We start from the raw sequence: 27,287 nt of genomic DNA on the forward strand, positions 1-27,287 counted from the left end.
AGTTCTAAAAGTACCTTTTATGTAAGTCCCAAATTTCAAAATTAATTTTATTTTTTACTAACATTTTTTTTATCTTTCACAAATAATATTTATTTATTTGACACTTTATAACTTTATATACACATACAATATATATACATATAAGGGCGGGCATATTGCCTTAAGGCAATTTGTTGCCGACGTAAAAGCACATGCACCAACTTGGCGGCCCTTCCTGGGGCTTTAATGTAGCATAGGAGGCTTCAGTATGTGTAAGCGATCTACCACCTCCTCAATAAAGACTAGTATTTGTCACTTTCGGGGGTGGTGATCGCCATACTGAAGCCCACATATAGATTAGAATTCATGAAAATATTTGTATGCCCATAATGTGTTTTTATGTTGTTCTGTATGAGTGTTGATCGCCGCGCGGTCGGCGGGGAACTGCGGCCGGTAGCGGGAGGGTGGGGACCTTATACGTGGCGCAAGAGAGACCGATAGAGCCGGCAAATGTGCTCGCTATCTCTCTCGCCGCGTGATTGGTCAACCTAGCACCGCCCGCTATTGGCCTAGCCCGCCGCCGCACGGCAAAATGTTGTATATATAGCCCCGCCGGGGAAAAATAAAGTCAGTCATCTCACCACACTACTAAGGCTTCTTACTCTCCACTTCACCTCCCTACCTCGCTTCAAACCGGACCTCATCGCCACCTGGATTCGAACACCGCTACCCCCCTGGACTTGGAACTCGGATACTCTTTGGATTGGATTTTGGACCCCGGATAATTTGGACCCTTGGATACTTCCCCGGAACACACCCCGCCGTTCCCACCGACGGAGAGATACCGGCCTTACAACCCGGTTGCCTGACTCAGGATTGCGGCCGCCAGCGCTACTCGCTAGCGACCCCGCAAGGGATCTCTAGGCGACGATACCTCCCCCGGAGCTTATCGTTCGTCGGCCGAGGCCCGCCTACGCCCGGCCACTCTGCGACTGACACCAGCGCCTATAGAAATACAGTTCTTGTGACGGGCGCGATTGCTACGGACGAAGCAGTGATCCGCCGCGTCTGTTACAAGTTGGTCCTTCGAGCCGGATATTCATCGCAGAGCGCCTAGAGATGACTTCGAGAACCCCTTCACTCCGCTCGGGTCGAGGAGGCACGGAACCGAGAGAAGACCCTGCTACAGATCAGGACTCAGCCGAGTCGGACACATCCGAAGATACAGTCCAGCGGCTGAGGACGCAGGTTCGAACGCTCCGTGCTTCACTACACGATCAAGACCGACGCGTGCCCTTGGAGACGAATCCCGAGCCCGCGCCGCGTGCTACGGATATGGACGGCATCATGACGGTGCTGTCAAAAATGGCGATTCTACTAGAGGCTTCGCAAGGAAGAAGCCCGACTTCAGCCCCAGAGGACGTTAGCAGAGTCGGCGCCATGATAGCGCGCCAATCTACTGCCAAGGACCTACCCGCCTTCGCCGGAGAGCCGCAGGAATGGGCTACTTTCAAATCGCAGTACACTCAGTCGACGGAGATGTGCTGCCTTTCGGATCCAGAAAACCTCCTGCGTCTACAGCGTGCGTTGAAAGGACGGGCAAGAGAATCTGTGTCGTCATTACTAGTGGATCCAAGCCAAGTGAGGGTGATAATGAAGACGTTGGAGCTACACTACGGCCAGCCGGACATTGTAGCGTCTTCCTTGTTGGAAAAAGTGAGAAGGCTCCGCTGCATACAGAACGACGGATCTACGCAAGCATTAGTAGATCTGTCTAGCGCAGTTCGGAACGCGATAGCGACCTTAGAAGGCTTCGGTGGCGATTACATGTCTACGCCACAACTACTAAGTGAACTAGTGAGCAAGTTACCGCTGTGCATGAAGTCTCTCTGGTGGTACAGCAGAAGAGGAAACCGGGTGAGGCCCTCCGCGAAGGATTTCGCGCTCTTTTTGGAAGATTTAACGGAATCTTCGATGATAGGCGGCGGAATAGAGCCGCAAGTGTACAGCGGAAAACAACGCGAGAAGCCACAGAAGCGAGAACAAGTGCATACAGTGATTTCAACAGAGGGAAACGGGAAAAGTATAGCGTCATGTGTTTTGTGCGGACGAGGACATTTACTACAAACGTGCCAGGAATACATAGAGTGTAGTATTTCGGAAAGATGGGACATAGTGAAGCGAAAGAATTTGTGTTTTTCGTGTTTATCGAACACTCATCGGGCGATAAAGTGTAGAAATGTAAAAAAGTGCGGCCTCGATGGATGTCGCCGAACACATCACAAGACATTACACGACAGAAATAGTGCCGATATCAGTGAAGCTCGGTCTAGCGCCGATATACGAGCGCCAGATAATAATGCCCGCCGCGACACGCCTGCAGCGGCGGGCGCCGGGGGAAACAGACCGACCGCGAACGAAACCCGCGCCGCGAGTTCAAGTGAAAGAAACTACGATTACGGCCACAGTTCGCGGACGAATAATATAGTGACGAGCACCTACGCTCGGGAGGAACCGGTCCTCCTAAAAGTGATTCCCGTCATGTTGAGTGGTCCGCGAGGACGAGTGAACGCGTACGCGTTACTGGATGAGGGATCAACCGTGACATTGATTGACGCAAAAATAGCAAACGACATCGGCGCGCCGGGAGAGACTCGAGGATTAAAAATCCACGGTGCCGGCGGAATGTGCGTAACAGATAGTGCATCAAGAAAAGTCACAATTAAAGTGCGCGGAGTTACGGAAGATTTATTCACTCTCCGCGCAAACACAATACAGAAGCTGAGTCTGCCGCTACAGCCCGTGATTGAAGGGGAAGGCAGGATGCGACAAGTGTGCCCGCAGTTACTCATCGGCCAAGATAACGCCTCTCTCATAGTGACGAGAGAGGCACGGAGATGCGGGGAATACATCGCCTCAGTGACAGCCTTAGGAAAGGTGATACACGGTGGGCGGACACGCCAGACTAACGCCAGCATACTAATGGCGCTTAGTACAGAACAGAGACTAGAAAATCTAGTTAAACAGAATTACGCCGTCGACGCGTTAGGTATAAGTTCGACAGCCAAGATATCGCGTCAGGAGGCGCGAGCCACAGAAACCATGAGAGCCACGACACGTTTCCTACCGCAAGGACAGTACGAGACAGGGCTACTGTGGAAGGACAATCGAATATGTTTACCGGATAATCGCCGTACAGCGCTGAATCGATTTTTAAGCATAGAGAAAAAGTTCAGTAAAAACAGTGAATTCGCCGCGGCTTACAAGTTAAAGATTAAAGAATATCTAGACAAGGGGTATGCCCGGGAACTGACGCTGGCTGAAAGACAAGACACTGCAAGTGGGCTTTGGTTTTTGCCGCATTTCGCAGTGACGAACGTGAATAAACCGGATAAAATACGGATAGTATTTGACGCCGCCAGCCGCTGCAACGGGAAGTCATTGAACGACATGTTGGCCAACGGCCCGGACCTTCTCTCATCGCTTATGGGAAATATAATGCGATTTCGCGAGGGAAAGATCGCGCTGGCAGCAGATATAAGGGAGATGTTTCTCCAAATTAAAATAAGAAAAGAAGACCAGAGGGCGCAGCTGTTCCTCTGGCGCGATAGTCCCGAAGAAGAAATTCGGGAAATGATTATGACGTCGATGACGTTCGGCGCGGCGTGTTCACCGAGCAGCGCACAGTACGTGAGAAATCAAGTCGCAGAAGATCACGGGCAAGAGATGGCCGCCGCCAGGGATGCTGTGCGAAATAAATTCTACATGGACGACTATATGGATGCCGTAGACAGTGCAACAGAGGCGATACAACTGCGCCACGATGTCAGCGAACTACTACGGCGGGGCGGATTCATCCTCGCGAATTGGGCGAGTAATGATCCCTCCGTAATGGAAGCGATTCCTTCAAGTCTGAGAGGGAAAAGCGCACGCGAAATAATTAGCGGAACCTCCGTGACAGAGAGGGTCCTCGGCATCAAATGGGACCCGGTGACAGACGAGTTTCAATTTAAATTTAAAGTGTCACGGGAGGTTCCAACAGAGAGGCCTACAAAACGGCAGATGCTAAGTGAAGTTATGAGCATTTTCGATCCGCTCGGTTTCGTAGGGTGTTTGACAATACGCCCGCGAATACTGCTACAAGATGTGTGGCGCTCCCACATAGAGTGGGACGAACAAGTGAATGAAGAACACGCAGAGAAATGGCGCACTTGGGTGGACATATTACGCAATACCGAGTGCGCTATACCGCGGCGCGTATCGAGCGCCAAGGGCCAGCCAGTAGAGCTGCACGTATTTTCCGATGCCTCGGAGCAAGCGAGCTGCGCCGTAGCCTACATCGTGGAGGAGAACGCCGCCGGAAGGAATGCGACGTTCATGGCTAGCAAGTGCCGAGTTAGCCCGCTACGAGCGCTATCAATTCCACGCCTGGAATTACAAGCCGCACTCATGGCCGCACGACTGGCGGCCACAATCAAGAAAGAATGCGGAAGTAATATACGCGATACCTACTACTGGACAGATTCTACTACGGTGCTGTGCTGGGTCCAGAGTGATTCGCGCATCTTCACGCCATTTGTAGCCCACCGCCTAGGGGAAATAGATGAGCTAACGAAGGCTCAAGAGTGGCGGTGGGTACCAGGAAAGAAGAACCCCGCTGATCTCGGGACGCGGGACGGCGAGATACCAGACATCTCCCCGGCCGGCATGTGGTTCAGTGGGCCGAGTTTCATAAAGAAAAATAAAAGTGAATGGCCGCCGCTCAAGGTAATAACGGCGACCCCGGATACAAGCAGTGAAATAAAGTGTGCGAACAGTGCCATCGTGATGACAGCCCTCCCGGACGAAAGAAGATTTTCCTCCTGGCGGAGACTGATCAGGACTACAGCGTGGGTGTTGCGCTTCATAAACCGCTGCAGGAAAAAGAATACAGGAAGCGCGACACTCATCGCCCCGGAACTCAAGGCATCAGAGAGGGCGTGGATACTTATAAGCCAGACAGACAGTTACCACGCCGAGATAGCCGCAATTAGACGGGGGGAGTGCCTCCCGCGGAACAGCCGCCTGCTGGGTCTCACTCCCTACCTCGATAAAGATAGCGTCCTCAGGATGGGGACGCGAATTATGGAAGCGCCCGCGGTGAGCGAGCAACTAAAGGCGCCCGTCATACTAGACGGAGCGCACGCCTATACGCGTCTATTGATAAGGCATTATCACGAGTCGCGGCAACACGCAAGTACAGAGCGGATACTCAGCGAACTCAGACAACAGTTCTTTATAACACGATTACGGACAAATATAAGGAAAATTATACACGAGTGCCGCTACTGTCGAATACAGAAGGCCCGCCCGCAGCCTCCGCTCATGGGACAGCTGCCTGCCGGCCGACTCGATCATCACGTAAGGCCTTTTACCCACTGTGGGGTGGACATGTTCGGGCCCGTATACGTAACTATCGGAAGACGCCGGGAGAAACGATACGGGGCCCTGTTTACGTGCATGGTTACGAGGGCCGTGCATATTGAGATTACACCGTCGTTGAGTACTGACTCGACGGTGCAGGCCCTCAGAAGGATGGCGGCCCGCAGAGGACATCCGACAACGCTCTACTCGGACAACGGGACGAACTTCAGAGGCGCAGACAAAGAGATGGCGGCCGCCATGAAGGAACTAGCTCACGATCCCGAACTACAGAACGAGGCAACAAGGAGAGGGATCAAATGGGTGTTCAACCCGCCATCGGCGCCACACATGGGGGGAGCCTGGGAACGGCTCGTCCGGTCGATAAAGGGGGCGCTTATGGTGATTCTAAAGGAACAAGCCCCCCGAGAGGAAACGCTAATGACAGCGATAGCGGAGGCCGAGTACACAGTAAACACTCGGCCCCTAACCCACGTCTCGCTTGATAGCCGAGACGACGCTCCGCTGACTCCGATGCACTTTCTCATCGGGTCGAGCGGGGCCCAGCCGCATCTGGCCGATTACAGAGACGCGCCGCCCGAACTGTGCCTCAGAAAACAATGGCGGGTGGCGCAGAAACTAGCCGACGCATTTTGGAAAAGATGGATGAGGGAATATCTCCCGACATTGGCACAGCGACAGAAGAGGCAACAGGCCGCCACACCGATCATGGTCGACGACCTGGTCATAATAACGGACGCTGCCCTCCCGCGGAATGAATGGCCGCGGGGACGCGTCATAGCAGTCACACCAGGGAAGGATGGACAAGTCAGGAGCGCCCGGGTCCAGACAGCCACCGGAACCTACACACGACCCGCCGTCAAGCTCGCCGTGTTGCAGATCAAGGACGACGTCGGCGCAGAGATGCCTCCTCGGCAGGGGGGAGTGTTGCCGACGTAAAAGCACATGCACCAACTTGGCGGCCCTTCCTGGGGCTTTAATGTAGCATAGGAGGCTTCAGTATGTGTAAGCGATCTACCACCTCCTCAATAAAGACTAGTATTTGTCACTTTCGGGGGTGGTGATCGCCATACTGAAGCCCACATATAGATTAGAATTCATGAAAATATTTGTATGCCCATAATGTGTTTTTATGTTGTTCTGTATGAGTGTTGATCGCCGCGCGGTCGGCGGGGAACTGCGGCCGGTAGCGGGAGGGTGGGGACCTTATACGTGGCGCAAGAGAGACCGATAGAGCCGGCAAATGTGCTCGCTATCTCTCTCGCCGCGTGATTGGTCAACCTAGCACCGCCCGCTATTGGCCTAGCCCGCCGCCGCACGGCAAAATGTTGTATATATAGCCCCGCCGGGGAAAAATAAAGTCAGTCATCTCACCACACTACTAAGGCTTCTTACTCTCCACTTCACCTCCCTACCTCGCTTCAAACCGGACCTCATCGCCACCTGGATTCGAACACCGCTACCCCCCTGGACTTGGAACTCGGATACTCTTTGGATTGGATTTTGGACCCCGGATAATTTGGACCCTTGGATACTTCCCCGGAACACACCCCGCCGTTCCCACCGACGGAGAGATACCGGCCTTACAACCCGGTTGCCTGACTCAGGATTGCGGCCGCCAGCGCTACTCGCTAGCGACCCCGCAAGGGATCTCTAGGCGACGATACCTCCCCCGGAGCTTATCGTTCGTCGGCCGAGGCCCGCCTACGCCCGGCCACTCTGCGACTGACACCAGCGCCTATAGAAATACAGTTCTTGTGACGGGCGCGATTGCTACGGACGAAGCAGTGATCCGCCGCGTCTGTTACACAATTTCTTCCTACCTACCCAAACCCTTCAGTTTGAGAAAATTATAAATATATTGACATATTGAATCTTACAATTTTATTTAAAAATTAAAAACAAAGATTAACAAAATAAATAAATAAATACAAAAAATTAACACTACTATAAAGAGAGGAGAGGGGATGGGAAGGAAAGAAGAAGCATAAAGGAACAATTTAAATATTTAGATAGTGACATTTTAATCTTGACTTAAATGTAAATTAAGAAGGGGGCGTCTCTAACATTAGTGGGTAGATTATTCCACAATCAAGCGGCTACTACTGTGAAAGAGGAGGCAAGAAAATTAGAGCGATGACAGGGTATTAAAAGGGTTCTCTCGTTACTAGAGAACGAAGAGATAGACCGTGTTGTGAAAGAGGTTGGATGAGCTCTCTCAGATAAACAGGCGAAGTGGGATTATTTAAAATATTGTGATGAAGTGATAGAATGTGAATGTTTCTTCTATGCCTGATACTGAGCCAGTGTAGTTGCGTGCAATACTCTGTTATGTGGTCAAATTTGCGAAGATCAAAGATATAACAAATACAGTTATTCTGCAACCGTTCTAACTTATCAAGTAATTTAGAGTTAGCATCTGGATAACATACATCCGCATAGTCAAGGAGTGGAAGAAGTAAGCTCTGGACTAATTCTGTAATCCCTTAAAGCTAGGGTTTCCTAGGACAGCGGTGACCGTATCTTAACGGCCGTAGTGAACGGTGATGCGGTGAACAGCCGTCGTAACGGTGACTAGACAGTGGTTTTATTTTTTAACTGTGTTATCAACACCATTTTTCTAGGAAACCACTTTCTGGTCACCGTTACGACGACTGTCCACCGCATCACCGTTCACTACGGCCGTTAAGATACGGGCACCGCTGTCCTAGGAAACCCTAGCTTAAGTGAGTGCAAACTGCTATAAAGTTTACGACTAACTTCGTTAACCTGATCGTGCCACCCTAAATGCTTGTTGTTGTTTATGAAAATAAGATATGTTTTTGGAAACCATATTTGGTGAAATTTTAGTCTGCACTCTTCAGCCTTTTTACCGAATTAAAAATTATTATAAATTACGGTTCACATAAATTAAAGCTAAAATTCCTTTGGGTGTCGCGTGGTTCAAGTTATTCAGCGCAATATTCTACTCATTAAATAAAGTGCGTAACTAATTTTGGTCACATTAAAAAAACCAAAGGTGTGTTTCACCCAGAGTCGGATCTGTAAAACGAACATTTTGCCAAAAATAGGTATTATAATATTTACTAAAAGTCGAACCTATCTCAATATATATTTGTGGTAACTTAACAATACTTAAATATAATATAACTTGACCACCCATGAAACATCATGGCGTGTAAGCAAATAATACACGTACAACTATTTTTACATATATATATGATAGGATGATATATATATATATATATATTTGTACATTAGTGGGATTATTGCCAAATGGTAATTTCTTCCAAAATAAAAGGTATTATTTATTCCATCACCGGATAGCAAACTGAATTGATTTATTACTTCATTACTATAAAAATAAATGTGATTTTGTATAAAATGAAATGTATTTGAAAATGAAATATATTTTATTCGGGGTAAGTTAAACATAGGGGCGTGTTCGCGCATCATACATTTTCTAAATTATGTTCAAATAAATAACTTAAGCGAATTGTTTGTTTTTTGAGTGAAAAGTAAAAAAAAGGTTTTTGGTCTCCACATTTAATAAACCTAGATAAAAATAGTAACAATTAGATTTGTGAAGCTTTTTCAGTCAATATTTTCGCTTTATCTTTTAATTTCCTCGTGTAAAGCGGATTAATAATTATTTAATTAAATATTTTTAAAAATGGGGTTCGGGCATGTTGAACCATCTAATTCAATACGCCCCGTTATTTATTTTTTTGTAAGTAATCTAATGAGACATTTTATTTATTTATTAAATAGTACATTACATTATTTCGCTTTCTCGCAGGATGAATTTTTATGTATGGTAAAAAAACGAGTATTACTTCCTTTGAAGAATTTGACTTTTTTAAAAAGATTTTAAATAATGATAAACTTGTTTCATACTAATATTAGTATTTACACCTTGGTTGATTTGTTGCGGTATATAAAGCTACCATAAGTTGTGTTTGATATAATATCCGAATTGTTTAACGGTATTTATTATTCCTTTCCTGATTAACATTATTAATTTATTGAATAGCGGTTCAACTTACCACGTATGCTAGATTAACACGTATTGCGTATTGAACCAGCTTACACTACATTACAAATAATATTAAAATATTGTGATTACTTTAAGAAATTTGTATTATTTTATATTATCAATCTAATGTCAGAAAACACAATTATGTTTTAAAGTTTAAATTACACTATTATGTTCAATGATTTCGTGCGTCGACCGAAACTTAAAAAACTAGTTCAACGCGCCGGTCGACCCTACCTAAATAATGTGGTAGTTATCGTAAAGTTTAACCACTCTCGAGTATCTTTTCCTCGAAGAATTTTTCAAGTAAAATTAAATAAACGTATATTATACTTTTTTAGTAGTCGGCCTCGTGGTGTAGTCAACGGCGCGTTTGCCTACCATGTAAGAGTTCTCGGGTTCGATTGCCGACATGGTTGTCATGAAATATGATAATGAAATATTTATTTTAAATGGCGTTTTTACACTAGAATATTTCATAGTTCCTAGACTGGCACCTGAACCGTAAGACTGATCATCTAACCTTCGTGTAACAAAAATGATCACGATATGCTGCGATTGGTGGGTAGGGAATGATGATGATGTACTTTTTTTAAGGCAATTATAAACCGTCCAAATCCACCTTCTATTCTACCGTTAATTCTTATGGGTATAGTTGACGATAGGTGCTATGTTCACTTAATACCCAGTTAGAGCTTGGGGTGTGTCTCGCACAAATTCGGTCCTGGGAAGCGGGTACCTACTTCGGTTAATGCTTGGATGAGTTCATAGTTCACACCCACAATTATTTTTCCCATTTTTCATTTGTCACTAGAAACTTTAAATAACATCGTGTTTTATGAAGAAACTTATATTTATGATGTTTTTTAACGGGTGCCGAAACCTTGTTGGTATATTGTAATAAATCTTAGAGTAATAACACGCCACTGGCTAGAGTCGCCACGGAGAAAAACCGTTTTATGATTATTCAAAAGAACTGTTTGAAAATTGTAAAGTTCTAGATGTGCGGCAGCTATTTGTTAAAGAGGCACTTGTGAACTTCTGGAAATCTGTAGATAAAGTCAGCACACAGCAAAATATACAGACGCGTTCAGCGGCAAGGATTAATTACCTTGGACCTACCACTCACTCAAAGCTGGCCCAAAGAAACTTTACCTTTCTGGCTCCGAAATCTTTTAATCAACTTCCTGCAGCCATAAAGAACTCCACAAGTACCAATGTATTTGAGAAAAATGTTTGCAATTGGTTGCTGCACATCGATAGGGACGAGGTTGTCAATTTTTTTCGAGTTCGAGATTAGCAATTAGCAAAAATGGACAAATCTGCTTTCCTTCCATACTTTTACTTTTATTTGCTTTTTATATATTTTTGTATTTTGTATTTTTAGATGTTTTTTTCATTATGTTTTTTTATATTATTTGGTTTAGCACTCGATCTTATTTGGCAAATTATTTGTTACTCCTATTTCTTATTGCATTGTATAGTGAGTTTATAGAAACCATATCTCAATTATCTTTTAAATTATGTTTTTCTATTGATTTCAATGATACTATTTTTTTTTTTCAATACTACTATATTTTACTTTTATTTTTTTGATTTGAATGATACTGTTATTTTGTATATTTGATAATGTATGAATCTAAATTTGTATAATTTGGAATTGTATTATTTATTACTTATAGGTACCTTTTTTCTGGATTTTTATTATATTGCATCACATGTCATTATAATTGATTCGAATAAATTTTACTACGTATTTTTTATTGTTATTTATTATGGCGTGACACGGGCACAGTCTAAAAAGTCTTAATAAGTTCACTTATATTTAAATGAGTGTAATTTTGAATGAAAAAATAAATAAATGATTAACTACTACGTTAGCTACAGATTACAGCAATACAACAGGCCATTGGTACTCGTGTCGAGAAGTGCAAGCGCAAACCGAAACCGTCCGTTACACGTTTGTTGTTAAACTAAAAACTAAACCAAATTTTGGAACGTTTTTTTCTATGGAATAGAATAGAGCTAAAGGGCTTCTTTAGGGAATTATTACTAATACGTATTAGTAATAAATACATATTAAATATTTGTATATTACCACTTACCGACTGTTCTATGTCCACCGGCTTCGAGACGTACCCGTCTCTTCGTCAGGACACCAATTAAACCAACATGCAAAACCCACTATACACCTTCACCATAGTTGTTGCACACAAATATAAAACTAACACCATAGTTGTTGCTCACAAATATAAAACCAACACGACATGCATTTTAATAAGCACATGCACCGATTAGGACAAACATGCACGGATTAAATTATGAAAATATTCTATGTTGTTTGAGAAATAGTTGAAAAAAGGTAGAAGAGATGGAGGGAGGAAAAAACTGCATCATCCGCATATTGTCGAGTAGGTTTTTTGCCAGTATACAACATCATCATTCCCTTTCCGCACATAATGGTGAATAGGGCACTACATTGGTACACCAATCGCAGAAATCTTGATCATTTTTTGTAACATGAAGGTAAGATGATCAGTCGTACGGTTCAGGTGCCAGTCCAGGGACTATGAAATATTCTAATGTAAAAACACCTTTTTAAATAAATATTTCATCTCTACCATGTCGGGAATCGAACCCGAGATCTCGTGTATGGTAGGCAAACGCGCTGACCACTACACCACGAGGTCGACATACCCACGATATATTATTTTAAACTTTATTTTTATAAACATATCATTGGGCTTCCTTTTTTTAAATTTCCCTAGTAGAAACTCATTGTACGATTTCGAATTCTTATACCTATAATGAGTTTAGGGACAGTTTTTCTTCTCATTGGTAGGTAGGTACCAGGGGCGTGCGGTGGGGGTTTCGATTAGGGAAGCAATTAATATAAAAGTAATTGGTACATAATAATATACACTGCCCTTAAGAAATTAAAGGAAAACTAAATACTATGCATATATGATTAGAAATAATAACAATAGTTTTACATATCTTGTAATAAATTGTAATAACTAATCAACCAACTTCACTATAATATATACTACACTAACTGCGAAGTATTTTGTGGTGTTAAATTATATTATTTGTCAAGAATGCAGTGAATCCAAAATAGATATTATCTTGTTAAAAAACACGACTTCTCAACGAAAAATAATTGGTCATTATTTAAACCCGAAAAATCAATACATGTAGTAGGTAATAAACTTTTTTCTTATACCAAATAAACATTATAATGATGTAATGTTTGAATTAAATTCTACATTTTGATTAAAATTCCTACTCCATCACAAAATAATAATTATAATAATATGTTCAGTGCCAAAATACCGAAATCGCATCTGTGCTGCGCGGCGTTGCGTTCGCATCGCGTCTAAACTACACGAAAAATGTATGAAAAATAATGTATCGGTATGTTTCGATTGCTTCCGCAGCCTAGTGGTAATTTCAATTTGCGCCTGCGCCCGGACTGCGCGTTCAGTGCGGCGCTGGAATTTCGAATTTGGTTCCATCGCGATAGTTCTTTCCTCGAGACGCAGCCGGCCAGTAGCTGGTACGCGCTGGTCAGTAAGCGCACGACAGCGCTGACGAATGGATGTGCTTCGGGGATTACATTGCTTTTTTAACATATTTTGATTAGGCGATAGTAAAACTCTTCCAGAATTATTACTCAAATTATTATTACATTATTTGATTACAGTAATCTAAATGTTAGGTATTAAGATTGATAATTAATGCTATTTTATAAAAATAATTTGTCCAAAATTAGGGGAACCAATGGTTCCATGCGTTCTATGAACAGACCGCGCATGGTAGGTACTTATCCTAATAACTTTTATTATCATAAAACATACATAACATAACACACAACTTTTAGTATTATAATAATTATGGCACTGTTTGTTAAATTTTATAGTGTTTTTTGTTTAGTTTAACTTCCTTGATTATTTTGTGAACAAAACAAAGTATGTATTTCATAGGTTAGTTTGTCCATTAGTCATGTTCCGAATATCTCGTATTGCTTGTAATGTAGTAAATACTTGCGGTTGCGTTCAGTTCATTTTGGCCATCCGAGTTTTTTTTAATGCTGAAACAGGTTTAGCGACTTTTTTCTGCCAAGGACCCGTTGTTTTACTTTAGAAATACCTATTTGATTCCGCAAATTCTAACCCCTTACTATTTTTATTGGTACTAAAACCATAATATATATGTAAAGTAGAGTTTCCTTTATGGTTTATTTTATCTTTAAAAACGGCACTTGTAAAATAATACTTATTAAATTCACAAATTACGTCCGATGTACATTTCTGCCAAACCTCAATGATGCCTCAATGATTATTTTTTTCTTTATATATACAATGAAATATTTGATTTATTATGAAATACAAATACAGTAAAATTTTATATAAGACTGAAACATAGCACTTCAAACCTATTTTAATTTTATACATTTCACCGAATTTAATGTAGAGTAAAATGTCTTTGATAGGAGATTGATTGCCTAGAGATTGATTGCCTAGTAGTAAAAAGACGAATAGTAAAAATGGAAAATTTAATTGTTGCCGATTGGAAAAACGACTTGAAAATCTTATTTTCTAAGAAAAATGTATTTGTAATTGTTATTTAGGAACTGGAATCTAACTGGATATTTTGTTTTGTTTTAGTAATTCGCTACAATGGGATTCGGGCAAGAAATGGATGGGTGCGGCCGCTGCATGAAATATGGACTCTTTATTGCGAACTTTTTAACCTTTGTAAGTACACACAGCCTAATTACCCAATTACCCAAAAACTAATTACTTTAAAATCACGACACATCATCCAATAATAAAATTATGTACGTGAAGTAAATTCCACTGAGAGAATGGCTAAATTTACGATGCGAATTATCATGGATCGTGAAAACGAGCAAGGTCGAGAAAGGCATAGCATAATCAAATCCAACAAATACTTGTTGTTGGACATGTTAAAAGTAGGAATAACGAACGTGCGTGCACGAGAAGATGTATGAATGTAGAGAACGGATGAAAGACAGAATGGTGTGGTATTCTATCTTATCTGCCTACTTTTTTCGGTTCAGTTATTTCTTTCAAATCAGCGTTTAATATACAAGTAAAGCTTAGTATTATTATGATCTGTTTACAAAACAGTGAAGAAGCCTTTAAGGCGTGATGGTTTATTTGTTTGAAGATCTACTGCTTTGATCCTCCATTATGGCATAATTTTTTATCTAGTTGCACTGAAAAAAGTTTATTTATTCAATAATAAAAATAAGGCAACCCAAAATGGCCACAATAACAATTTATTGTGGCCATTTTGGGTTGCCTTATTTTACTTTCCATTCGGTCAATTTTAACGGAAAAGTAATATTTTTTTTTGTTTTCTAAATGAAGGGCTCATGATTTAAAGGATGGGTGTAAATTTTCACGTGTTTCAATATAATACCTAATGGTATTTGACAGCAGTTCACATGATCTATATTTCTGTTGAATAAAATTTGACATCAAGGCTGTAGTAGGTATCTACTTTCCAAGATACCTGAACAAGAAAACAAAATGCATACAGGCAGGGCATAAAGGATGAATGTCAGTTAAGTATTGATTGGCATGGGAAGCAAGGAGTCAGAAAACTTGTTAACAAAAGGAAAATATTACCGTTTAAAAAAAATTTAAGTAAAAAAGGTCAATAAAATACTGGCCAGTATAAAAAAAAAATGCTACTTATTAGTAGCTTAAATTTTTTTTTTAAATCTGTAATTTTGAATTCCCACAAAAACGGTCATTGCATTGGCCACGCCCCTATTACGTCACGATTCATGTTCATTTTCTACTTTGTTCCAAACCATTCGATTTTTTCGGAACATCGTCACGAATGTTGACGTCACAATTATCAATGCCAAACATGTCGTGTTTTTCCAGTGGCATATTTTTTTATGTTTTCTTTTTTGAAGTTATATTATATATGAAAACAATGTTTTGAGTTTGTCCAAATTTTTGTAGTCAAGGACTGGATTCAACCCCTTAGGGAGCTGTTAATATTAACATACTACAACAGAGATGAAGAACATTTTAGAGAAGGGAATATATAAGTCTAGGCATCCACAGGGCTTATGACCTGTCATTGGCTGGTTAAAGTGGCCACTTTACACACTGTGTAACATTCACCATTCTGCATATATTTGAACATATATATTCCTTCGATTCTTCCATCTGTTGATGTTTCTGAAGTTAAGGGGCTGGAGCCTTTATTGTTGCGGGTGTGATCCATATAATTGAATTATTTCGCCTACATATTAGGCAACGCCTGAATATATTTTTTAATTTATATACTTCTTCTTATATATTCTTATTTATTCTAAGAAAATATTTTTAATTTGTATACTTCTTCTTATATTTATTTTTTTATTAATAAATTTCATAAAAAGTACATGTGTTTGTAAAATTCTAAACATATCTACTTTTACACATCTAGTAAATGTTATCACTGTAACTCTCCAAAAAAAGAGACTAACTCTTGTTCTTGGAGAGTGACTTACACTGTTTTAGTTGTCTATACAATTTTAAATACGAGTACATGAAAAAGAAAAACATAGGATATATAAAGAAAAAACATAAAACAATAATACATTCATGCTAATAAAATTTAATGTTGTCTTTACACGTGTTCAAAAAATTTCTTTAGATTAACTTTAAATTTATTTATTGACATATTATTTTTAATAGTTTTTAGTTCATTGGGAAGATTATATATCTTATTATTATTATTTATTCCATATCAAAAAGTAAAAAATTGGAAAATTGTTTTCATTGTTTTCAGCCTAGTAGGTGATTGGTTCAGCCAGATGAATATCAGTCACATGATAAAGGTTTCAGCTCCTTTACTTCACAAAAGTCAACAGATGGAAGAGTTGAGGAAATGTGAATGTTTAAATATGGGCAGAATGGTGGAATGTTACACACACACACACACGCACAGTGTGTAAAGTGGCCACTTAAACCAGCCAATGACAGGTCACAAGTCCTGTAAATACCTAGACTTCCATATTCCTTTCTCAAAAATGTTTTCCCTCTCTGTTGCCACAAATAAATAACTCCCGAGAGAGGAAATCCAGCCTGTCTGCAAACATTTGTACATACTTAAAACATCGTTGAAGATATATCTGTTTACACTTTAGTAAATACATTCTTAATTCTTTTGTTGCTTAGAACAGGCATTGCTGTATAGGAATTGATAGACCCACTCAAGTATTCCGCTGTACCTCATTGCTTCGCTTGTTTGATTTATCCTTAGTGCTTAAGTAGAATATTGGTTTGTAATTTTGCATATATGTGATTTTTCAAATATATAAATAGATAAAAAAAACAAACAAACCCTGCAAACACTTAAACTTCCGTTTTCCCTTCTAATTGTAAAATTGACACTTTTGGTATTTGCAGATTGGAGGACTGGTGGTGTTGGCAGTTGGGTTATGGATGCTAATCGACAGAACTTACATAAATGACTTACTGGGAACGAATCTCTTCCAAGGGTCTATATATGTCCTCACGGCCACTGGTGCTCTCATCACCATCATCTCCTTCTTCGGGTGCATGGGAGCAGCCAAGGAAGTCAAATGCTTGCTACTATCGGTAAGATACTAAATAGGATAATTATTTTTAAACATTTTGCAACAAATATCATCCAAATAAGTTACTTTTTTTTATTATTTGGGTAACCAGGCAGTTTGTTTGATTTCACACCGTGCCACAAAGCATTTGCTCAAAAAGTTTTGCAATAAGCTAAGTCTGCATACAATGCAATACTCTGGTTGTTTATTTGTGATGACAAATTAATTTACCAAAAAAGTAATTTGAAGCCCTCTGTTAGACAAAGTTTAGCGGATTCAGTAGAAGCATTCCGAGGTTCAACCACAACTCAATTCCCATTTTTCTAGTACGATATGTACTAACTGCTACTCGTATTTCAAGCATTTGTGATTATCATTGTCAAAAAATTGCCCTCACTGGGATGTCTAGTACCAAGAACACACTTATTATTTTTTAATTAAAAATAAAAGATTTTAAAAAAACTAATAGTTTGAGATGATTAAGCCAGAATTTGCTGCTGATACTAGTAAAATGTTTCTAAACATAAGTATTTCGATAAATTGTTTGGAAAATAGGGTCGCTAATTTAAGCTGTTGAAAATTTATTTTTTGAAGTATGTAACGGAGCATACTATAACTTTTGTAAAGTGCAGTTTTTTACTTAAATTATTATTTTTTCGTAAAAAAGAAATATTTCCTTATGATTTACCCAAATATTCCAATTTTGGGGCCATTTTCAACGGGTTATAAATAACTCACTATTAGAAAATAAGAATAAAGTTGTGATAGGGTGGAGTTTGAACGTCAAACCTCTGATCTGCGGCACTAGCTAATGGACCACAACCCGGTTCATTTTTATTATTATTTTATCTATTTTGTTTTTAAAATATTACTATCTTTATTTAATCTTTAAAAAAAATTAAATGATTCTATTACATAAGATCGGGGGGTAGGTAATTACTTCAACTAGATAACTTCAAAATCAGGGTTTTTGAGTTAACCACTAAAATACGCTTTTGTAAACAAGCTATGCAATAGACCAAAATAGCATCTCTATAAGTGGGTAGCCCATTTTTACTGTGAGCTAAAATACATCTTTGTATCTTCCTCCATGAATGCTACAAATAGATCTTGATGCATTAAATTAATATTTTAATGATTTAAATGCACTCGACGCAGATACAAAAATCAGTTTTTAGTGGTTAACATAAAAATGTTTATTTTGAAGTTACCTGGTTGTAGTAATTACACCACGATATGTTCTTTCTCAAATTTAACAGTTTGTGTAGGTAGAAATACATTACCTTAATATACCCGCTTGTATTTCTATAAAAAGCTATATACGCAAGTAAAGTGTTTAAATAAAAGTATATCCGTACATACCCACTAATGTCAGAGCATCTTCTTTATTTACATACAAATCACGTATGAAATGTCACTTCCTGAATATTTGTGTTTTTCCTTTCTCCTCCCTCTTTCCTTCCCTCTTTACCCCTTCCTATCTTCATAGTATAGTGTAGATATTTAGTCAATTTTTATTTCTTGAAACATATATATGTTTTTCAATATTTTATTTTATAATGAAAATATTATGACACATCAACAATATGTTCATATACCGCTGATTTTCTCAAATTGGACGGTTTGGGTAGGTAGGAAAAAATTACCTTCAGGCAATATGTCCACCCTTATGCGCATGTAGTGTTTAAATAAATAAATAAAACGATCACACTTAATTCATTTCCTCTACTGCAGTATGCAAAGAGTTTGATAGATGTTATCTAATTCCAGTACAACATTTTGGTGTTCATCCTGTTTGTGACGATGCTCGTGGGAGGCATCCTGGGTTACGTGTTCCGGGAGAAGGTCCGGACATCTATGGAGCAGGAGATGCAGGCCTCACTGCGTTGGTACGGGAACCGGGAAGAGGTCAGCCGCTCCTGGGACCTGACGCAGCAACGTCTCATGTGCTGCGGGGTGCACGATTACCGCGACTGGCAGGACAAGATCCCACCCTCATGCTGCAAGGAGGTGGAGCTCGGAGGGAGGGTATGTTCCACAAATTATACTAATGATAGGTCATGAGCCAGCTAAACATTATCACTTTGGAGATTGACATCTTTTACATCAGTGTAACTATGTTTAAGAGGCGAATACTCTTGCTATTGGAGAGTATTAAACCTTAATAATGTCGAACCATTGCTCAAGGGTTCCTGGTTTGATATTGTGTTCCAACATAACGCCTTGAATATTTTGTTATTTTTAATGTTATTTTGGTAAAATAAATTGATTTGAATAAGTGATTCCAAAAGATAATACCATTTTATTTGTTTCAATTTTTTTTGCAATCAAAAACAAGTCTGGTGCCAAATAGGCAAACTAATAAACAGGTGTTTTACTTTTCTCCGTCACTGTTAGAGTTACCATATTACAGGTGTTTGCCGCATTTGACAGGCATTTTAAGGTTTAACAAGGCCTGCGGTAGACATTGCTCTAAGATAGGCATTTTTGAATTTCACATGCTTTAAAAAATATATTTAAAATAAATTTTGTCATTCTCATGATTTACTAAAGCATTCCAACTTTGGGGATCATTTTCAACGAGTTGTAAATAACTATAGTTATATAATAATAAATTAATTCCTATTAAAAATACTACAATATTTATTTCATCTCTTATAAATTCTTAAAATGTTAGTTAATATTATAAATACCCAGGCCCCAAATCAACGATTAATTATTATATTATTTAGATCTCAAAACTAAGAATTTTGCTGTTTGTTTTTTGTCAGGCATTTTATGTATAGGAGGCAATTGGTTTTCACTGAGTAAATATCTGATCTCCAGACAGCCTTCATACTGTTGAACGTGGCGCCTTTCTATTCTAGCCGCTCCCCCAGTTCTTTATGAAAGCTGCCATTTTCCATTACATATACTACCATTACTGTATCAAAATCACTCTCGGAAATCAAATGGATAAATCCACCTCGTTTTAAAGTGGTTGGCTGGCTCTTCTACCTTACCGAATGTCCTGGTTTCTATTCCAAGTAGGGTGGACATTAATTATTGGTTATTTAATTGTTCCTGGATCCTAATTTAGTTTAATTGCAGTTGCCCCTGAAGCGTAAGACATATCACTTTATCTTCAATGCAACAAAAATGATCCGGATATGCAGCAATTTAAGTACGATACAGTGCCCTATACACCACTGATGATGATAATGTCTCTAGCTCTCCCTGGTTTGACGTGCAATATTCCTTTAAAAAGAGTGTTTTTACTCTAGAATATTTCATAGTCCCTGGACATGCACCCTTCAGGTAGACATATCACCTTACCTTCATGTAAAAAAAAACATCTGGTGTACCAATGCAGTGCCCTATGCACCTTCAGACGTGGAAGGGAATGATGACGATAAATATTACTATTATTTCAACAATGTTTGTAACATTGTTTCTTATTTTTTTTTCAAACAAATTGTCTTTTTTATCTATTTATTTATATATGTATTTTGTTTATTTTTCAGAAACTGCCCTGCACAGAGCTGCAGTCTGAAGTGACAATTTACAGAGAAGGATGCCTGAAGAAGGGAATCCACTTTATGAGAGAAAATGGGACAATCCTCGGTACGGCTGGAGTCATTGTTGCTCTTTTAATGGTAAACCACATATGTATAATATATAATGTTGAGAAAATGTGCATTCATATATAGAATATATAAAGAAAGGGGCGGAAAGTTCTTATTTAATAGTAGAATCTGTATTAATCACTCGAATGCCAAACTAGCGGGACGTAAAATGTACCCCAACTGCTGAGCATTTCGCCTGCGTGCACTGGTTTTTAAGCTTTTCTAAAAAATGGAACACGATGGTTGATGGATTGTAATTCTTGGTTGGCCTACATATAAACTGTATATTTAAGTGCTTTCAACTTTGCAATAATGTCCATATAAGATTATAACACGACACTCTTAGAGCGATAACTAAAATTTTGTACATGGTCTTAGAAAAAACGAATAAAAAAAAGACTGCATCCAGCGTTGCCAACCTCTATCAAGCTAAAATCGGTAGATTCAGAAAAATAAATCGGTAGATTTTGGTAGATTCGTGCAGCTGGAACAATTTTGCAAAAATTCATTTAACTGGTCCTTTATATTTATCTTTATGAAAACTCGAAAAACACTAAACCTTAAAATCGCAATCCGTTGAATGCAGTTTTTAGCACTGTTATGATGCCATCGATATTGCTTGATGACTGATGTTAATTCGTTTCTTCAAAAAGAAACAAAAATAACAAGAAAATAAGACAAATTCCACTTGAAGATTTTGAAATGCAGATTTCAGCCGATACCCGTTGAGTAACGGGTATCGAAATTGAGAGCTGAGACCTATGCTCTGGCATTCGAGGGATTAACCAACCCTTCGACATACATATTACTGAAATATTTTTAAAATTTTTAAATTATTTTATAAATATTTATAATATCTACCGATCTCTTTTTTAAAAAAAACACTTATATTAAAACACATTGTTTTTAAACCACACGAGTTTATTTCAAATTTTAATGTCACTGTAGCATCAGAGGTATAACAACAAACAATCTAACAGTGTTAAAATTAAAATATCTATAATTTGGTGTCATAATAATTTATTTTCCAGGTATTTGGACTCATCTTCTCTTGTGTTCTATTCATGAAGATAGAATGAAATAATATGGAGCCAATATGATGTGTTGACGGATCCAGATCTCAAGATTACAAAGAAATGGAAGAGGAATTATTGAAGTACCTTGAAATATAGATTTAAATATTATAAATGTAACTACAGTTGTAAGCGTAATTTCAATTTGCTCTGTGTGAAACATTCCATTATTGCTTTTGTGTAATATATCCAATGCATTTAAATCTTGCTAATCCATTTTTTAAAGTCACATTACAAATATTGAACAAAAAAAACATTTGTTTATCGATGAATAAAAAAAATTATGTCCAAAGTAAATATGTGGTTCTATTTCATTACAACATTATTTGAATTCCAAGAATTAATTCTGAAAATTACATTTCATGTATTGTATTCTAAATATAATTTTATTTAGAATATTAATAGACTACAGAACCACTAAAATGCAAAATAGTTTCAAACCAGTCTTAAAAATTTCTTAAATGGTTTTCTGAGAACTCGAAAAGAATATAAACATTTTTTACAATTAGTTGCATTGGAATTTAAAAATTTTGTATTATTTTTATAGTGAGCGTTATTATATATTTTCAACAAGGTTTGCAGTTTCTAGCTTATTTAAATAGAATTTTAAAAAAAACATATTTCTGAGCTTCGAAAAGTAAGCTCATTCATTATTCACAAATTAAAATATCAGTAATTTTTTAAAGATTTTGTTATACACCAAATGATAAAACACGAGTGTTAATGTGGACATACATTGATATCGTGTTATTGATAAACAGATTGTATTGAATTATTCTAAATATGATTGTGAGCTAACAGATGATCTTGTGCAGCATCAGTTAAAAATAAAGGGGTTTAAAGCCCGTATTTTGCCATAACAAGAATAAATGTAGTATTTTATTGTAACGACCATTGTTTTTAAACAAAGGAATATAAATAAATACGATTTTTAACATTAAACCACAAGTATTTTATTGAAGAGTGAAGAAAAAGCAAACATCTGAACCTGCATTATTTTTTGATAGATAATGCAATGTCCATTGCTCGGCTGATTAAAAAAATCATTTATTCATTTTATTAACATATTATGCAAAATTTTATTGAGACAGTTTTTTTATAAATATTTTTTTAAACTATTATTATTTGTTATTACTAGGTATCACTAGGTATCATTAATTTCGTAAAAAAAACATTCAATCTAATGAGTGTCTAAATGAAAGGCGATTAAATAAAATTATATTTATTTAATCAAAATCCTATTTTTTTATTTCTCGTTCTATTCTGATTTTATTTAATTTTACTTTGGAATACCTACTGTATTAAAATTGCTAGGAATGAATTTGGAAACGTAAAATGATTTCATCCGGAGTTATTTATTTGGAATTTTATATTTTAATTTACTAAGTAATATTTAAACAATCAAATACCTACCTAATTAAAAAAAAAATGTTGAATATGAATTTATTTCATTTCTGATTAAAATTATATATTAATCGGTTTCTTCAAATAAATATTGTCAATTTGGTGGGGAAAATTACGAAATCTCTTGTGACAAACTTTTTCAAAACATTTTATTTGAAATTTGTTGTATTTATTTATATAAATTACTTCGTCACAAGTATTCATAGGAACGAGTACCATTGTTTGTTAAGATTTATATTTAGTCATATGCATATTTATGCTGCATAAATTAAATGGAATTTAATGACATGTTTCCTGAGACTCATTGCATGCTCAACATCAACACATCGAGTGAGCAAATGCCGCAAATTAAATGGAATGTAAAAACAGCAAAATCAAAAATACCACAATTATTGTGTACTATTATTTATTATTAAAAATAGTACATTATGAAGATATTGAATAAAAATACAGTGAAATATTTGTGGATAGTTATATTTCTGAACACAATACAACATGCAAGCATTAAACAATGCTTTTAAGAAAAGTAATAAATAGTTAATTTCTTACTAAATTTGGTTTGCTATACACTGCCCTGATGGTAAGTTTCAACACAAGTATTTTAGAGTATCATTAGTCTAAGGAAGATAGTTTTTATTTATTTAGAAGCAGTATTTCATTTCCCGAAGGTGGAATCCATCGCACGGAACATTACCGGGATAATCCTTTACGATTCCTAGTTTCGTCATCAACAGGGAATGTATCGGATATAATTTAGTACTTTGTTTAATCATGAAGTAGTAAAATACACAAACAGAACGGGATAGTAACGCATACTCCGAAAGTATAAAATGTTTTCGCCAAAAGGCATAATATTTCAACACGATGTCAAACATTCGATAGCGGTAGGTTATTACAGAAAGATTTCATAATTATACGTATATATAAATATATAGGTAATGTACGAAATACGAATATATTATTTATATATATTAAGGATATATTGCTCGAGACAATCACTACGCCAAATTCGTCCTTGGTAAAATGAAATCGAACATAACTATAATACATTTGTTCCAATATTATTCACCTAAATTATTTTTTACAATACTAAGCTCAATCGATAATTTGTAAAAACAGTTTACTAGTAACACGTAGCGAATCTGTCAGATAATTGGCAAATAGGCAATTAGTAATCTCTTTTATTTCCTATATGAATAAGGCCTTCGAAGTAGACGAAAGAACGCCTCCGTCCGCCGCTATCTCTCTCCCTCGCACTCTGCCTCGCGGCCGGTACCGAAACACATTCCCGACTTTATTCTATCTAAAATAAATATTACGTTTTATCAACAACATATAGCGGTAGATTCCTTGTGCTCGGTAGGATCAGGCAATGTACAAGTGGTTGCATATTACTGCACCATCAAGTCTCATCCGGGCTCCGGGCTTCTCTCACTCCCCGGTGCTTGCGATGTGTCTTCCGGCGGCCGCGCCGCAGGAGCGCTCCGCTCCACAGCAGCGCCACGGCAGTCGTCAGCCACGCATTCCTGCGGGGGGATTCACACTCATTACTGGCCCACACTACCACCGCATCGCGCATGCCTGGCTGACATCATCATCATGCCCACAGATACTGTTCCAACCGATCAATTACACTAAATACTACACTCTCTGTGTAGATTATCTTTACCCTTTTACAGGTTGGTGACTGATGTGAAAAATAATATAAAAAGCTGCGAAAAATAAAACACATTTCTTTTTAGTTATTTAAAAAGAACATGGATCGTCAGAAAACTAAAAGACAATCTAATGTGTGATGTAGGTCAATGTTAAAAATTAAGTAAATTTAATTATTCTTTGTGTAATGTATTGGGTGTTTTAATAAATAGCACCGAAAGTAAAACAAAATGGCAAAGTTTAATAAGTCATTTGAAATAAAAAAAAATGCTTCGTAAGATATTGTGTTAGCTTTTATGTTACATATATTATTTTATTTGATTGCATGCCTTCAAAATTGAACTTTAAATGTACCATTTAGTGCATTTTCGACACCTCCTTCTGTTCGCGTTCAATCGAGGAATAAAAGATAATACATTATTGACCAATTTTTTGTAAAATACTGAAGGAAAAATTATCAGGGTCTGTATTAAATATGAACGCTTTTCTCGAAAATTGCCATGAAACATTAATTATAGAATTTTTACCTTAAGTCCATGTGTTGACATAAGTTGTGTCAGATTGTTTTCAAATGAAGAGAACAAGATGACAAATTACAACATGATGTGTTCTCATTATTTACTTTTCCTTTATTCCCTCAATTGAACGAGAACAGAAAGAGATGTCAAAAATGCTCACTCTCATCTACTTGGCATTCCATTTTGAAGGCTTGTAATCAAATAAAATAATATATGTAAAATAAAAGCAAAGGGTTCGAACTGTCAGTAGGGTCGCAGTGAGTCACATCTTGCTGGAGGATGCGATTCTATAAAATGCTGCAAACGCCCAGCTGCATTCCATCGGCAGCACAACTGGCAATGGGATCACACTCATAGCGGTGTGATCACAGCAGATAACGAGAGGATGAAAGGCGAGTTTTTGGCGCCTCTAAACCAAAACCAACCAGCTAAGGGAAGGTAACCCCGACATAAAAATCCACCAGAGAAGGCAACGAGAAACCACTCTGGTCATATTTTCCCAGGAATCACTACAGCGAGTACATCAATAAGCAGTCGTCCTGGCTGCGAAATATAAAAGTAGCGCAGGACAAATACATATGCTTTCACTGTAGTGATCGCCAACGTCGGGGGGGCCCGGCAAGGCACTAGAAGAAGAAGAAAAGCAAATATCTTGTAGAACAGAAAATTTTCTTTCGAATGACGTATAACCCTTACCCTTTTTTTAACTTTTGATGCTCATTTTGAAATTGAAATAAAAAGACACCTTATGTGAACACCTAATAACTATCTACAACTGTAGAGAAAAATGAATCATATATTAAAATAAATAACAATTTATTATAGCATGCCACAATATGGTGCAGAGCTAACAATAAATGGATAATGATTAGAAAATGCGGGTAGTAGTAGTAATATGAGTGAAGCGTATTTGCGTTTAAATGAATTTAGAGAAAATTTCCAGTATGTGAGAAGCCAAATTTGGAATTATTTTGTGCTATACCTACTTCTGTGATGACTATGAGAAATTAAGAGATTGCTGGGTATCCGATTTTGCTAACTAAATAAATAAAAATAAATTTTAGTCAGTTAGAAATGTACACAACATGTGAATAGTTATACAAAATTGGTAAACATCTTCAGCACTAATATACCTTTAAATATGTAATAAAATATTTAAAAGTATATTTTGCGAGAAGACAAAACTTAAATATGCATTTTGAGAAATATTATAAGTGGTTAGTGAAGTAAAAGTTTTGACCCGTCAAACTCTCGAAACCTACAAGGTGTTACAAATACTTATGATAAAATAAATATTAAAAAGCGGATAATGTCATTTAAAATCAATTGAATTATATAAAGAGAAATATTGACTGAGAAATATTCATGCAATTAACCAAAAGAATATTGGTTCTATTCAAGTTGTAATGGAAGTAATTATGGGGGGTTTTTGGCTTCTGGGAGAATTATTATAATGTTAGATTTCCCGAGCGAGTGTGCCGCAACATAATAGTAAGTGTGAGGTTAGAGAGGAGTGGTGAGAAGTAAGAGTGAGGTGGTTACCGATGCACACAACACGCGATATTGCTCACCAGTGAAGCGCAGTACGGCATCTGTGGACAAGCGTACATGTTAGTACACGTTATTCGTTATTAGGACAAGACGGGTCCAACCGAGTACTGAAACAAAAATCTCGTTAGTTCGGGTAGATAATGTAATCAATGTGCTTTAGCTAGAGAATTAGATGTTTCCAGATGAAAAAATAAAAGTATGACAAACAAGAAATATGTTTAAAAATAAAACGGGCAGTCTGGCCTTAGCCTTTAAAAATTAAAAACAAATAATAAATCATCGTGCTGTTTTTTTAGAGTGGTGGTTTGACAAAACCATCACCATCATCATCATTCTCTGCATTGCGGTCAGAGAGCATAGAACACCATAAAACATTTTTAATTTTTACTTACACATAGACTTTGCTTCGATATGTGGAGACATTCATACAAAAAC

At 38.0% G+C, this 27,287-nt stretch overlaps 3 protein-coding genes across 7 annotated transcripts in view; 2 read left to right on the forward strand and 1 right to left on the reverse strand.

Moving 5' to 3' along the window:
* Window positions 1-22,665, forward strand: part of Tsp74F (Tetraspanin 74F) — a 45,286-nt gene extending 22,621 nt beyond the window's left edge. For both annotated transcript variants that reach the window (XM_088235503.1, XM_088235505.1), the window contains exons 2-6: window positions 14,104-14,193; window positions 16,876-17,067; window positions 18,816-19,073; window positions 20,549-20,680; window positions 21,682-22,665. In XM_088235503.1, coding sequence (XP_088091629.1) covers window positions 14,116-14,193; window positions 16,876-17,067; window positions 18,816-19,073; window positions 20,549-20,680; window positions 21,682-21,729 — 708 coding nt within the window. In that variant the 5' untranslated portion in view covers window positions 14,104-14,115 and the 3' untranslated portion in view covers window positions 21,730-22,665. The remainder of the gene's footprint in view (window positions 1-14,103; window positions 14,194-16,875; window positions 17,068-18,815; window positions 19,074-20,548; window positions 20,681-21,681) is intronic.
* Window positions 1,099-6,339, forward strand: LOC148275576 (uncharacterized). The gene is made up of 3 exons (XM_088235522.1): window positions 1,099-2,025; window positions 2,212-3,319; window positions 4,145-6,339. The coding sequence occupies exons 1-3, from the start codon at window positions 1,099-1,101 to the stop codon at window positions 6,337-6,339; spliced, it is 4,230 nt and encodes a 1,409-aa protein (XP_088091648.1).
* LOC148275577 (protein kinase C-binding protein NELL1-like) overlaps window positions 21,554-27,287 on the reverse strand; it is a 33,626-nt gene continuing 27,892 nt past the window's right edge. For 2 of the 4 annotated variants that reach the window (XM_088235500.1, XM_088235502.1), the window contains exons 14-15: window positions 26,844-26,893; window positions 21,554-24,653 (exon numbers count right to left, since the gene is read on the reverse strand). In XM_088235500.1, the coding sequence (XP_088091626.1) occupies window positions 24,530-24,653; window positions 26,844-26,893 (174 nt within the window). In that variant the 3' untranslated portion in view covers window positions 21,554-24,529. Of the gene's footprint in view, window positions 24,654-26,843; window positions 26,960-27,287 lie in introns of all 4 variants that reach the window. The other 2 variants (XM_088235501.1, XR_015823997.1) reach the window with 2 other exon arrangements.

The sequence above is a fragment of the Micrasema longulum genome, unplaced genomic scaffold (genome assembly GCF_059751315.1).
Source record: "Micrasema longulum isolate JH-2025_06_02 unplaced genomic scaffold, ASM5975131v1 h1tg001384l, whole genome shotgun sequence".
In the NCBI taxonomy this organism is placed as follows: domain Eukaryota; kingdom Metazoa; phylum Arthropoda; class Insecta; order Trichoptera; family Brachycentridae; genus Micrasema; species Micrasema longulum.

Excerpts from the sequence above, each read along its gene's own strand:
- LOC148275576 (XM_088235522.1), top strand. The coding sequence starts at position 1,099 with ATGACTTCGAGAACCCCTTCACTCCGCTCGGGTCGAGGAGGCACGGAA. Across the intron at positions 2,026-2,211 it reads AGCCACAGAAGCGAGAACAA|TGTAGAAATGTAAAAAAGTG; the intron begins GTGCATACAGTG and ends CGGGCGATAAAG. Across the intron at positions 3,320-4,144 it reads TGAAAGACAAGACACTGCAA|AGTGGGACGAACAAGTGAAT; the intron begins GTGGGCTTTGGT and ends GCTCCCACATAG.